Here is a 14,598-nt window from a genome sequence, read left to right as displayed (position 1 = left end):
GATTGCTGTTGACTTACTTTCAACACTATATTATCTACCAAAGCATTGCAATACAGCTACTCACGTAGCTAAAGGGGCCTTCATGTCCTTACTTTCGCTTGCATACATCAGTGAAGAAAGCCCCTGTAGGCGGTCTCCAGGAAAACCCAGCAGGTTGATGATTTTGAGCAGGTTTGGGGGCACCATGGATATGCAAAGATGAAAAAGGCCATATCCAAAGCTAACAGCACCTTTCAGTCTGTTTAGAGACTCCTCAGACACCCCTTCAGCCACAATGTGGTTATCATTTGCAGCATCAGAAGTCAAGGGCTCTTCAGTTAGTTTCTTTTGATACAGCTCCTGAAGGGCATTGATGTCCAGATAGCACTTATTGTAAATCTTCCAGGCCTTCCTAAGGATCCACCCACCTTTTATATATGCTATAAAGAGAAGGGGGAGAAAAGCAAAAGTAAATAAGCACTCAAAATAATTTTCCTGTATTAGTAGAAGATATTGAAGAATGACCTGACACCAAAGCAAAATTTATATATAGTTGTCCCTGCACCTTATTTTCTTCACAGGACTTAAGTTTTGTAGTTCTTGTCTGTTTTTTTTTTTTTTTCTTTACTATCCTTGATGACCACTTGACAAGAACAATGTGGTTTTTTTGTTGTTGTTCCTTATTGTATCAAGTCCCTCACATGGTAGCTAGGACACAGTATTTAGTATTTGCTGAATGAATGAATGAAAGTAAGCAAGCATCACTTGAAGTAAACTTATTGATTCCCGTGTATTCTGTGAAACTCTTCAGAACTTTGAACCAAATTGTTTTTCTGAAGACTCCCTTACCTGTGTTCAATTTCTTTTATGAGCAAGGTCTAAGCCTAATAACTGTAAAATTTATATTCAAACACCAAGAATGGCAACTTGCCAAAAAAAAAGAAAAAAGAAAAAGGACTCATATTTATTGGATGCACAAATGGTCAGTTGACTAACAAAGTCATTTGCATTAAATGTAGAAACACAAAGAATCCCCAATTCATCTTTATCTAATGCCCTTTGTGTGATTTAACCATTCCTAATTAAAATGACTTTATTTGGTCTGTGACTTCAGTGCTTTCTCACTCCCCCTAACCTAGAGTGAGTTAGTAAAGCAGGTTGGCAAAGAAAAAGCTACTTCACACCAGAGGTTGAAAATCTTATCTTTAAAGCCACTTATATTATTTCCCATTATGCCAATTTTTCTAAAAAGAGCCATCTTGAGAATCTAGGCCTCAAAGGGACATTAAAGATGGTACATGAAATTCAACCCTGGACATATTTCAACTTCTCTCCCATGGAAAATTCTATCTTCTAGTGAGGAAAGGAAGTGGGGGATTGAATTCATCAGTGCTGATCTAAGTGCATCATCCCCACAGTGAGAAAAGGGTCTTCTGTGAGGAATTTTCTGTAAAACAATTTTCTTGTAACTACAGAAAAGAACTTAATCCACTCAGCACCATTACTGACATGCACCAAAACTCCAACCCCAATACACCAATGGAAGACAGCATATCCCAGACTTTTTTGAACAGCAGGCAGCTTTATGAAATTACTTTTAAATTACAGAAAATTTATAATATAAAATATGATTTATAAAAGTCTAACCCTTGACTTGAAATGGTCTAAGAATATATGGTATATGCAGAAGAGTTAATATGGCAGACCCAGAAGCTGTGGAAGACCTGCTTACAAAGCTGCCCTTGGCTGACATTTGAGAATGTGGATTTGTGGGGGTTCACTCCACTCCGGGTACCAGTAAGAGCAACTCGCTGTGTCGGCGCTTGTACACACCATATGTTTTATGCTGAACACCTGCTTTCCTTCAAGGCATTAGAATTTGAGTATGTGCAAGACTGGGAGGTTGGGAAGACTGGGAGTTTGGGGGGGGGGGTTTACACAGTCAACCTTCAATAAAAAATCTTGCCATTAAGTCATGAATGAGCTTCCCAGTTGGTAACATTTCGCATGTGTTATCATAACTCATTGCCAAGGGAATTAAGCACACCCACTTGTGTGGTTGGACTGGATAAGGACCCTGAGAAGTTGTGGTTTTTTTCCTGGAAAACCCCGTAAGCCTCTTTCCTTTGTTGCATTTCCTTTGTCTCCCTTCCACTGCAACAAAGCATAGCCATGTAAATCATTATAGGAGGAGTCCTCCTGCCAAATTATTCAAGCTAAGAACAATGTTGGGGACCCCCATCCATGTGATCAATGTGCTATGTTACTTAAATGTATGTAGTTTTCTGACAAATGATGACCTATCTCTTATGAGATCACATTTCAAAACACAACCATTCCACAAATTCTGTGTGACAAATGTCCTGAAGTCTAAGCCCACTGAAAGTATGCTGTAAGACAGAATGAAGAAACAAATGAGTCTATAAAAGCTTTTTTAGGGAAACTATTTTTATAATTTAGTTAACGTAATACATAGTAGAAACAATTCACTGTCATTAATGTAACAAAATATATTTACTAAGTAAATACTGTATTTTAGGCACTTTTCTTGAAGAATTAGTGTCAGGGAAGTCATCCACCTCTCTGGTGATGATTTACAGAAAAATATGGCCCTCCCTGGTGGTGCAACGGCTTAAAGCACAACACTATGAAGCTAGCCACAGCAAGTTCAGCAAGAGTTTGATCCCTGGCCAGACAGGTGACCCACAGGTATGGCAGACCTTTCCTGATTCATCCACTGCTCCCCTCAGCAGTATGTTTCAGTCATTCCACCTGTTCTATCCCCCATTACTCTGTCTCTGGGGAATCCTCTCACCACCCCTACACTTTTGGCTTGTACCCCAGTTCTGCATGCATAAATAAATATTTTTTTAATTTTTTTTTAAAAAAGGGCCACAATGAAAGCAAAAGTAAAAGCCATCAATGCCCAACTGTGTGAGCATTGATAGAACAAAGAACAAAGAAAATATTGGTAAAATTGCCAATTTCACAGAATAAAAATGAAATTCATCCAACATGTGTCTAAGACAAGAGCTTAAGTGCCAATGTTAAAGTCCTTAGGAACAAGCTTTGATCTCTGAGTCAGATAAACTGGTCACAAAATCTTGAATAAATCAAAGACTGTAAATTGAAACTTGTGCAAAACAAACTTCATATAGATATACAGAAGAGTTAAGGTTTTATCACCTTCTAAGTTCCGGGATTCACCCTACTCCCCCCACCTGAAATTCTGTGAAACACTGCAGGAGCAGAGCCCGAGTGAAGATCAGGCAGAAGACAGCGTGCTCCACGCATGCGCACACCACTCTTGCGCGAGGAAGCCTGAGTCAGCGCGTGAGTACAAGTGTGGCTCATAAGAACACATCTTCCCAAACGGCAGAGAAAATAGTGTTCAGGAGCTACACAGTCTGCACGGCCTCCCATCTGGCTCATCTGAAAGGTCAAACATAAATCATTCAGCCCTCGTTATCTGCCTGTGGAGGAAGGCAGACAGAGTAGAAACCCGTAAGCCATATGTCCTGCCCTGTTATGGCCAGAGCCAGCTGAATAGGAGAAGGTGGGGAGAGAGAAAGCCTTGACCCCACAGCGGGGCGGGAGGCTCACCCACCCCAACTACTATCTGGAAAATTAGAAATAAGGTTTCACAAAATTGATCTTGGAATAAGTTTTGTAGATTTTTCAGCAGGAATTGTAACCAGTGAAGCTCCTTCCCTAGCATTATCCATTCACTTGCTGTAGATGAAGTTGGTTAACCCTAAAATGGAAGGTGTTCTTGTAGTGCCTTCCATGGGACCGACGTCACAGACTTTGGAAGGGAAAAAGTGATTAATTTTCACTAGTTATCCTTCCTTCTCATTGTTAGCTTTCCCCCAATCAAGACTTCTCATAGATTCATTTCTTCAATTGTAACTACTCTTGAGCCTTCTTTGGGGCTTGGTGTCATGAAATCTTTCCTTAATGGCAACACCCCTCTCCCTACCATTCCCTTCAATTCACATATCACACACCCACCACCTATATGGCAAAGATGCCATCTCAGGGACAGAGGATTACATTTTTTTTAGATTTATTTATTTATGCATACAGAACTGGGATGCAGGGCAGAAGTGCAGGGGTAGTGAGAAGATTTACCAGAGAGAATGGGAAGCAGAACAAGTAGATAAGCTTAGTACACTGCAGCAGGCGAGACAGGAAAGCTCTGCTGCGCCACGTGGGTCACCTCCAGGGAGGGGATTGAACTCACACTGAAGCAGCTGCAGCTAGCTTGCAGTGCTGTGCCCTCACATGTGCCACCAGAGAGGGCCCAGAGCATTACATTCTTTATAAGCCTACACTGGGACAGCAGCAAGTTCCTCTGATATTCTTAGGCAGAACTTGGTAATCACTCATTCTATGACTAACTCATAAGTCTATTGTTTTAAGTAGTATTGCCATGAATTAGAATCCTCTCCCTCCCCTGAAAAACCAGGAATTTCCTTAAGGCAACAGTACATCTCATTCCTCTCTAGACCGTTAACATCCATCATCTCATCTCAGAGCATCTGACACATAGTATGTGCTCAAGAAGTGTAAAAAAAAAAAAAAAAAAGCAGATAGACAGTCCCTGCCCTCCAGGAGTCTAATCCCATAGACGATAGACTCATACAAATCTGACAAATGTGTAAGCAGCCATGTACAGGCACATGCACAGTGACAGAGTCCAAATGATGAGGTCATTGAGAATGGACTGCATGAAGGAAGTAGGCCTGGGCTGCACCTGGATACTCACGAGAGAAAGATAAAAGGGTTGGGATGTGCCCACACAGTGAGGAGGCGCCAGGGACAGTCGGGGCACTGCAAGGGTTCTACTCAGCCCAACCCAGTGGGAAGGCAGAGAGGCTGGGAAGGGGGCTGGATCTGGCAAGGAAGGAATCGGATTTTGTTTTGTGATGGATCCAGACAGCTAAGTGTTTACAGCACAGATGTAACCAGTTTTCAATAGATGGTTCCAATGGTCATGCAGAGAAGGTGGCCTGGAGAAGCAGGAGTGTCCACAACAGACTCCGTGGGCTGGAGAGAGCAGGTGGATAGCAGGGAGGGAGAAGGCCCTGAGGAACCAGAGTTTCTGGGCCACTGAAAGGTGTTGGCTTCAGAACCAAGCTAAGGTGACAGGAAATAGTGGGAACACTGGGAATTCAGACATGAAGTGAGAAACCCATGGTTCAGGACCTGATTCTGTTACACTAACAAGTTGTGTACATTGTTCAACCTTCGCTAAATCGTTCTGTTCCAACTGCCTTCCCTGTAAAACAAGGAAATATCTCATTTGAGAATTTACTGAGCATCTATCATGCCAAGAACAGAAATACAGGGGGTCCATCTTCAAATAGAAATAAAAGAAACATGATAAAATACAGTGGCAAGTGCCATAAAATGGGTTTCAAAAGTAATTTTTTTACTATGAATGTAACTCAAATGTGCTAATTAAAAAGATACTTAGAAGGTAATTTGAGAAAATTATAGGACAATTCATTATAAGATAGTTCAAATGAGATAAGGCACAAGAGTGCTTCTGTAACTATGAACCTTTTAAAAATTCACAGACACCCTCACCAGGAGGTCTGGTGAGGTCTGGTGAGGTCATGAGCCCCAACCAACTCTTATGCCACCCACTCCAAGGGTGGGAGAGGGGTACCTAGCACCAACATCTCCAAGAAGGTTTTTCCCAAAGAAAATTATCCATTAAAAAAAAATGATTTCTAAGAATGGATTTGACAAAGTAAATACATTTTTTTAATATAGCTTAATAACTCAGGGAGTTTCTGAAAGACAAATGAAGCATATTTTTGTTTATCTTCAAATTTCACTTAAACATCAATCAGTATCCACATCCAATAAGTGACAGAGCTTCAGGAAGAATCAAGAGCACTGTTAAAAAATACATAATAAGCTGGATTAAATAATTGGCTAATAGCAACAAACTAGGGAAGTTGGTAAGCAATAAAGATAGCTTGTGAAAAAAATACAATTCATGGCTAAAATAGAAAAACAGGTTTGGCTATGTTAATAACCAAAACTATAAAACAACACAAAGCAAAGCAGCGAATACTTGCATGTCCAATAGGAACTGGTCAAATAAACTATGGCACATCATGGATAAACTAATACACTATTACTAGAATTATATTTTGAAATTGAGTCATAGGGAAAATAAATAACAACCTAAGGGGAAAAAAGCAGTATACCAAGATCTACAGATTCAATTTTGTAAGATATGTACAGGGAAATATAAAGTAAAACATTGGCAATAAATAATTTTTTTAAATAAGAAATGACTTGCTTATTTTTCCACTCTTCTGCATTTTCCAAATTTTCTGTAACAACGTTCAACTGTTCATTTAAAAAAGAAACAATATTAAATGATGACTCTAAATTTCACTGGGGAAGGAACCATGGTCTGTGTTTAGTCACATACCACAGAGCATAGCACATTATGAGTACTCAACAATCATTCTGCTGAATGGACCAATGCATGAACAAATGGAGGACAGACATACTCACTTCTAAAACTGATAAAAGTTCAGACCTACAGTAGAGTTGAGAGCTTAATACACAGAACTCCTAGACATCCTTCACCCTGATTCTCCTAACATTTTACTACATTTGAATTATCCTTCTCGTTTAACAGATACATTCTCAATGGTTAAAATCAGCTTTTTAAAAAAGGCAGCCTTAATTGTCCGGAAAAAAGCACAAGATTATAGAAAATGCCAGAGCACCGGTTTTAACCAAAGAGGTTCATTGGTCTTTGATATATATATATATATATATACACACATGTGTGTGTGTGTGTGTATATGTGCACACACACACACACACACACATACCTGTCTATCTATTTATGGCATTGGCAAGTCTTCTAAGTATGACAGAATTATCTTGACAGAAGAGGATGAAACAGACTTAGGACTAAAATTACTCTATTAGACATACTTTAAGCATTTGTGGTTTCAATTTCCCAAGTAATAAATCAGTACCATGCCCCAAAGAGGTGCCACATGTTTTAAAAGACTGAAATTCTAAAAATTAGTATTACCAGTTGCATCTACTGCAGAACAGAAATCATAAAAAATAATTCTTTTGCCTACCTGACAATTCTTGCTTTACAAATGAGAGCACAGCCAGGTAAACTTGACAGTCAGCTATGATTATTTGCCTCTGAAGTCGATCAACCATAGATGGGGTGGATTTTCGGACATCAACCTATTTAATGAGAAAAAGGTGATCACTGGAAAATCATGTGAAATAATCCTTCCAAGCAACTACTAACTTTATCATACAAAATTTTCATGTAGGAATTGTGAAACATGGCAGTTAGTGACTGCCAAGGCCAAATTCAAAGTATAAGACTGGTAGTTCTATATTTCCATTAGCTTTACCTTGTTAGCAATGTATTAGTAAAGAGCACTGTAACGCAAAGACAAATATTTAAGTGATAAAAACTGGATTAATGAAAAATATGAAAGCCAATCCAGAACAGCAGTGTTTTACCTTTAAAAAGACAACATAAGCTTCTATTCATCCAAAATAAAAATCATTAAAAAAAAAAAATAGTCCCCCAATCAGGTAACTTGAAGAGCCATTTCACAGCTATTTACATTCAGATGGAATAAATACTAGGATTCATTCATTTGATGCACACACTTGAGATGTGAGGGTTGGAAACTGATTACATTTAATTACAAGAAAACACCAAGAATTAAAAATTAAGTTTGAATGACTCATAAATGGAACTCAAAGTTTAAGCTGTAAGCTCTAAGAGGGAGTACCCTATAAAAGAAGTAAAAAGTCAAATAAAAAAACACAACTTCTATAAAATGTTAGGTTTTTTTGTAAAGAATGTTTCTAAATGAATAAAAATCAGTCTGAAATAGAACACTGAACTCTAAATGCAAAGTAAACTTGAAAAAATTAACTAAATAGCTTTCAGAGTGATATAAGAAATGATAAGAGTCTGGCAAAGACCACAATACTATCCAGAGTATCCACAATGGAAGGACTGGTCTCCTTAGTTTCAAGACCAGCATAATTCATGGTCACTGGTCTGGTCCCTAGCACATATTACTCTTGCAAGTGTGAACCTATTGATGCTTCTGTTTCTTTGCTTATAAAAACATGGGCAGGATTGTTGGAAGGTCACTATGGGTGCAAATGTTTTTCAAATTGCAAGGATCCATCTTACATGTTAATTTAAGCATATGTGCCAGGCATGACATGTGAATCAGTCTAATGAGGGTATGCGGACCTTATTACTATGTAATATACAAGGTGCTCTGAAGCATTAAGTACAGAGACCTAAGGGAAACCTATAGAAGGTACACTCAACAGGGATGGGGGTTCAGGCAAGAATTCTTGGAGGAAATAACTAAAGGATGAGTAGGAATGAGATCCAAAAGAACATGCGAGAGAGGAAAAATAAGTGCCAAGTCAATAACATCAAGAATTAAGATTTTATTGTAATGGCAATAGTGGGAATGGGACACTGGAAAACGAAAGGAGCAGCACAGTATTTGCATTTTGATGACCGTACTATGGGGACCGGAGGCAGGAATGTCTTGGGCAAGTAGAAATGGTGACTGACGTAGAAAATGATATCGAAGACTAAGAGAAATAGATGATTCAGGACGTTTAATAGAAGAAAAGGAGTCAGCAGGGAGCCCTCCCTGTTGGTACTGGGGTTAAAGGCAGCACTATCAAGCTATAGGGAGCCACTGCAGCTAGAGTTCGATTCTCTGGTAGCCAGAGAATAACCCATATGGGACAGCAGACCTCTCCTGACCCACCCGCTGCTCCTCTCAGCAGTGTATTTCAGTACATCTGCCTGTTCTGCTCCTCACTCTGTCTCTGGTGAATCTTCCCATCCCAGTAATTCTGGCCTATACCAGGTCTTGTATGCATAAATAAAAAAAAATAAAAATAAATAAAAAAGCCTTAAAAAAAAAAAAAAAAGAAAGGGAGTCAGCAGGATTTGGTCAGGGACTGGGTGTAGAGATGGGAGAGAGTGAGGAATTAAGGAAAGCTCTGGCTCTCTGGAACATCCGGAGACCACGCGACTGGCCCATCAGTGGCTTCTTCATGATGGACACCATAAGCAAGAGGAGAGAAGTAGCCTGGACTAATGCAAAAGAGAAGAAAAGGCAGATCTGATGTTAGATGGAGTTTTGATGACTGACCAATAGACTGGATTGGGTTGTCAGTTAAATATGTGAAATATGAGACCCTGGCACAACCCAGGAATATCAAGGGTCAAGGGTCCCTCTCCAAAATCTGGATCTTTTGCACTGAAAGGTGAAAACAAAATCAGGAGGAGTGGTTTGTGATGTTATGGTCACTTAATTTGTGGTGAGGCCTGGAAAAATTAAATAAACTACTGAAATCCTAAAATACACCAAGATACAACATACTTAAGTTTCATATAGGAATGCCTCATTAGTAAAGTTCATTATAGAAGATAATGTACAGATACCAAAAGAAAATGTATTGAATTGCTCTAATGCCAGAGGCTTCCATTGTTTCAAGGAACACATTTTACATAATCAAAAACCATAAGAAAACATTTACTGCTTTCAGTCACATTCTAGATGCCAAAATCCAAGGAAATGAGCAATGTTCTGTTCTAAATACGTAAGTAACATACAGTTCAGAGTCTGAAGATACTTACATTCTTCTTAATTTTATTCTTGATTGTTTCAATTACTCCAGCCTCTTCACTTTCACACAGCTTTTCTGTAGTTTTTAAGTCATCACATGCCAACTGCATTTTTTCTTCTTCAAATGTCATCATGGCATTCTGCCAAGAAAAAAATAAGGAAAGAATGAATGAATTAGTAGTGTCTGAAAATTTAGGGTAATTATTGCAATGAAATGCTGAACTAGAAAAAAATTTAAATTATTTGTGGTAAGTAAAAGAATCAGGATGTTACAGCATATCCTTTTCATTAAAAAAAGAACTCCTATAACTTCAATATAAAGTAAGACTATGCTTCTATTACATGAAAAAAATATATGGTAATAAATATCCTTTAAATTACAGTTCTACAATTTTTCTTTGTTATCAAACACAATAACAAAAACCCCATATACTTTCTAATTGGTTCCTTAATTCAGTCTTTCTTTTTTTTCTTAACAGTTTCACCAAAAAGTGCATTCTGCCCACACACAGATTCCTGGCTCCCTCAAGTACTGCAGTGATGAAACATGGCTCGTAGGTGTTCTTTGAAAATCATCAGTCTTTTCAGGGATAGCGATTCCAGTGAGTTCACTTCTAAAGAACTCATGTTATATTGTCCATCGTGAATTCCATTGACAAACAGTTTCTTGGCACCTGATCCTGGTCATTTCTTCAGGACCCATTTCACTGGGGAGGGGCCATTTCTTCCTTGCTGAAATTTACAACTTAGATGCAGCGGAACTGAGCTTTCTGAGATGAATGGCATCACGTGCAGAAACAGGACACTGGTTCTGGGAAGGGCCTAATGAACTCATTGTATCTCGCTCTCTGTTTCTTATCAAATTTGGCCAGCTCCACCTTCACATTCTAGGCCTCTCCTCATGTTGCTCTAACCTACTTTTTTACTAGCCAAACTGAAGCACAGTTACTTTGCCTAAGTCTCACCATCACACTCTTCTTCCTAAGCAAATCTCAACCCTGCCAGGCCTTGCCCACCTGACCCCCTCCTCCACCCAGCCAGGGCTTTGTTTGTGTTCCCCTCATGGTCTTTGTAGTTGTGTGGGGACTGGTGTTACCCACCCAACACTATTTTCCCTAAGGTTGGGAACTATGTTTTCTTACATACAGTAGGCCATGACATTTTTGTGTATTTCCTAGAGATAAGAGGAAATAGATAGGTTGAAAGAAAATTCATGTCACTGGAAGTTGTCCTGATTCCTTTCGTGAGGCAAGCCAGGCTGAGGATCCCAACCCTGCCACTGGCTGACATGGCTGTATCTAAGTGCTTTTTCCATTTGACTCTTCTCATTCTCTACTCTTGACTTTATGATGCTTTTATAAAAAATTAGATACTTGGAAGAAGTCTGTGTAAAGTTTTAAGTGTTTCTGGAAAATAAAAGCATCCCATTTTCTACATTCCCCAATTTAAAATCTGGCTGTAACCTATCTCCTCAATTCCTAAGTATTATATTTGAAAATGCAACACTAGCAACTTCTAGCTCAGCCAGTTTGTCTTCTAGTCCATATTTACTCAACAATTTTAGCAAACCTTTATTACCCAAAGTCTGGCCTTTATTTCCCCCTCCCTCTAATGCAGTTTTATTTTGAAAAGGTCTTTCAATTACATGTTTATTTTTAAAAGGATTTTGGTTGGGAAAATACAATGCTCTAGAAGATGTAAACTTTTTCATCTTTAAAATTAGAGAAGAAAGGGTCTCAACACAGGTAAAATGTTATTTCTGCTTCAAACTCCACAAGGGTATACCTGTACACCCAAAGCCACTCAAAGACTTGTGCTTGTTTCCTTCTTGCCAATAACAGCTCCCCAATTTACTTACCAAAAAACTGACAAAACTGGCTCCAAAACTCATTAATGGGCTGTGATTTCTGTTAAAATAAATAAATACATAAATAAATAAAATTACTTTTTGTAAGCTTTTGTTTTAACAACATTTGCTATATTAGGATCATTATAATTCCTAATGAGTTTGTAGAAGACATTAAGGACTTCAAGCAGGTTAAATAAATTACCCCAAGGGGAAAAAAAGAAGAATCTGCCCAAACTGCAAAACAAGACCAACAATAAAGTCAAACCTGAACAGAGACAACCACTAGAAGCCAACCTGACAACTACAAACATATGGCCAAAGAAGGTGATTACTAATCATTTTCAAAATGCAAGCCTTGTTCAAAATTTCACACAAAATTTTATAAGAAAATGAAAGGATCTTGCCTCTGAGTCAGAACTCACAAAATAACTTATCCCAGCCAAAGATTGAGGGACACGCCCTCCCTAGAGACAGCCATGCTGGTCTAGGCATGACCCAGTTTATATGTAAGCCACATATTAAACTAAATACAATTCAATTTAAAGAATCTAACAATATAGGCCCTCCCTGGTGGCACAGCGGGTTAAAGCACAGCACTGAGAAGCTAAAGCCACTTCCGCATGAGTTCGATCCCCACCTGCCCCAGAGGTGACCACATGGCGTGGCAGACCTCTCCTGACCCGCCCGCTGCTCCCCACAGCAGTGTACTTTGTCAGTCTGTCTGTTCTGCTCCCCACTGTCTCTGGTGAATCCTCTCACCAACCTCCCCAACCCCGCACCTCTGGCCTGAACCCCAGTTCTGTATGCATAAATAAATAAATCTTAAAAGAAAAATAATAACATGGCTATTTTTTTTAAGGCCAGTAATAAAGCATTCAAGCCCTGTTGCTAAATTTAGATTGTTTCCAAAGTGAGTATGAGTATATGTGTGTGTGTGTGTGTGTGTGTGTGCAATGAGGTGAGGTATCTGGGACGGAGACAAGCATGGTCTATGCATTTATGCATATTTATGCATATTTGCATGCGCACACTCACCAGGGCTTGGATAAAGACCTCTACAGAATTATCTTTGAGGGCAAGTCCAACCACATTTTCGGATACACTGGATGAAACTATAGAGATAACATTGCTGGGTCAGATGGCACACACACGTTGGAGAGAGATGGAGAGAGAGAGAGATTGATTTTGTATGTGTGTAAAAGAAGGGAGCATGAGAGAAGATCAGAAATGCAATTTATTTGGAGTGCTAGCCTTTCACTACATTCCCACCTATTCAAATTCTACAATTAACAGCAGTTGTGGTTGTTTTTACCATATAGGATACTTATACTACAAGAAAAAATATAGGAAGGTGACCTCACTTGTAAAGAACCACACTCACACTTAAACATCTGGGCTCCACAGCACTTCGAACAGCAGAGACTGTCACCCCTGACTCAGCACCAGACTGATGTCTCCTTTCTCACTCTGCAGCTCCACAGAGAGACCCTCCTGCAGGCTGCTGCCCCACTAGATCACTTTTGGTCACACATCAGTGACCCTCGAGTACGCTATTTCCTGCCTCATCTCTCAGCATCACGCCTGACACAGTAGGCTCTCCACAAACCGGAAGCAGAGAAGGCATGAATGAGAGACTGCCACCTTTCGGGAACAGACATGTCATGTGAGTTTGGAAAACAATGACTGTTAATTACTCCTGGTACCCTCACTTACCCCTTTGTATTTCACAAAGCATCTCCTCATTTAAGTGAAATACCAGCTCAATGGAAACCTTTCTCCCTCTGTGAAGCACTGGGCCTGTACATCCCACAGCACAGGGACACCAGACATTCAATAATGAAGTGACTGGTGTGCAGGCAGCACTCATGATGCACATGAGCTGGTGTTCTAACAGCATCATCGAATAAGGTGCACTTGTTTCTTTTATTTGATTTTTTGACCCAACATACTTCAAGTGGTCCTCCATTAACTTGTTTCATCTTAATCAGTCCTGGCCTTCATTATGTTTCTACATAAACACTATTCATTTTGGAGATTTGGAAATGTTCCCACAGAGTAGGATCACTACTTAGAGCCAATGCTGGAGGAGAAGAGGGAGGACGGTACTGGCTCATTTCAACAAGCTCATATTAGGAACCATCCACCAATGCAAAACAGCAGGGGAATGAGGTATTGGGTGAAGTATGGGGGTGAATGTATGTTGGGGAGCTGCTTATTAAGCACAGAGTTCCATTTCAACAAGACAACTGGAGACAGATTGCACAACGATGTGAGAGTCCTGAATACTGAGACACTACCCTTCAAAATGGTTCAGACAGTAGATTTTGTTATGTGTATTTCATCAGAAAGCTTACTGAACCTAGAAAGCCTGCAATAGAACAAATTCCTCATAAATAACCAGATGGAATATTATTATGCTTTAGAAGAATGCCTCTGATAGAGTTAAATGTAGAAACAAAAGTTGTTTACACATATAAATAAAAAAGGGAAAATAGTTGTGAGAGGCAAAAAAGAATAAAGAGGATGTTTTCATTGATAAATGTGTTTATGTGGGGGAGATAAATACTCAGGACTAAACCTGCACTTGAGATCATCTTTGTTACAATATTGTCATCACAGATATTCTCTGTACATTTAGAGACCTTTTAGAAAGAATATGCCTCATTTAAGTGAATTTGCTGTTCTAAATATTCCCTGTGATTCACTTGTTGCTTTGATACAATTTCTCAACAGAATATATCATCCAGCCACCAAACAGAATAATGGAGCAATTCAACAGCAAGAAGAGCCAAAGCCTGATTATGTGGGAGTGAATTATTTACTGAGAGGCAAGCTGAGGCCTCCCTGTGCCCAGCTGGGGCCCCGCTGCTGTTAACTCAAGGCCAGGAGAGGGCTGGCCCAAAAGCAGAGACACAGATGAGGTTACTCTCTTAACAGTTTGTTTCCAAAAACAAATGTAAATTATTTGGGCATCAATTTTTCTATTATCTAGACAAGTAAACACAATTTTATAATTTATTTTTAATGAAGTCACACTGTTTTACATGCTTGTTAAGTTTTTGAAAGTATAGGATTTCTCCC

At 39.2% G+C, this 14,598-nt stretch overlaps 1 protein-coding gene across 1 annotated transcript in view; it reads right to left on the bottom strand.

Moving 5' to 3' along the window:
- TTC39C (tetratricopeptide repeat domain 39C) overlaps positions 1-14,598 on the bottom strand; it is an 84,301-nt gene that overhangs the window by 36,286 nt on the left and 33,417 nt on the right. Inside the window, exons 2-5 of the mRNA XM_012725928.1 lie at positions 11,527-11,575; positions 9,680-9,808; positions 7,107-7,221; positions 65-419 (exon numbers count right to left, since the gene is read on the bottom strand). Of these exons, the coding sequence (XP_012581382.1) occupies positions 65-419; positions 7,107-7,221; positions 9,680-9,808; positions 11,527-11,575 (648 nt within the window). The remainder of the gene's footprint in view (positions 1-64; positions 420-7,106; positions 7,222-9,679; positions 9,809-11,526; positions 11,576-14,598) is intronic.

The sequence above is a fragment of the Condylura cristata genome, unplaced genomic scaffold, assembly GCF_000260355.1.
Source record: "Condylura cristata isolate star-nosed mole 26May11 unplaced genomic scaffold, ConCri1.0 scaffold00016, whole genome shotgun sequence".
In the NCBI taxonomy this organism is placed as follows: Eukaryota; Metazoa; Chordata; class Mammalia; order Eulipotyphla; family Talpidae; genus Condylura; species Condylura cristata.
Note: the sequence above shows the minus strand (reverse complement) of the source record. Positions and strands in the feature narration are given on the sequence as shown.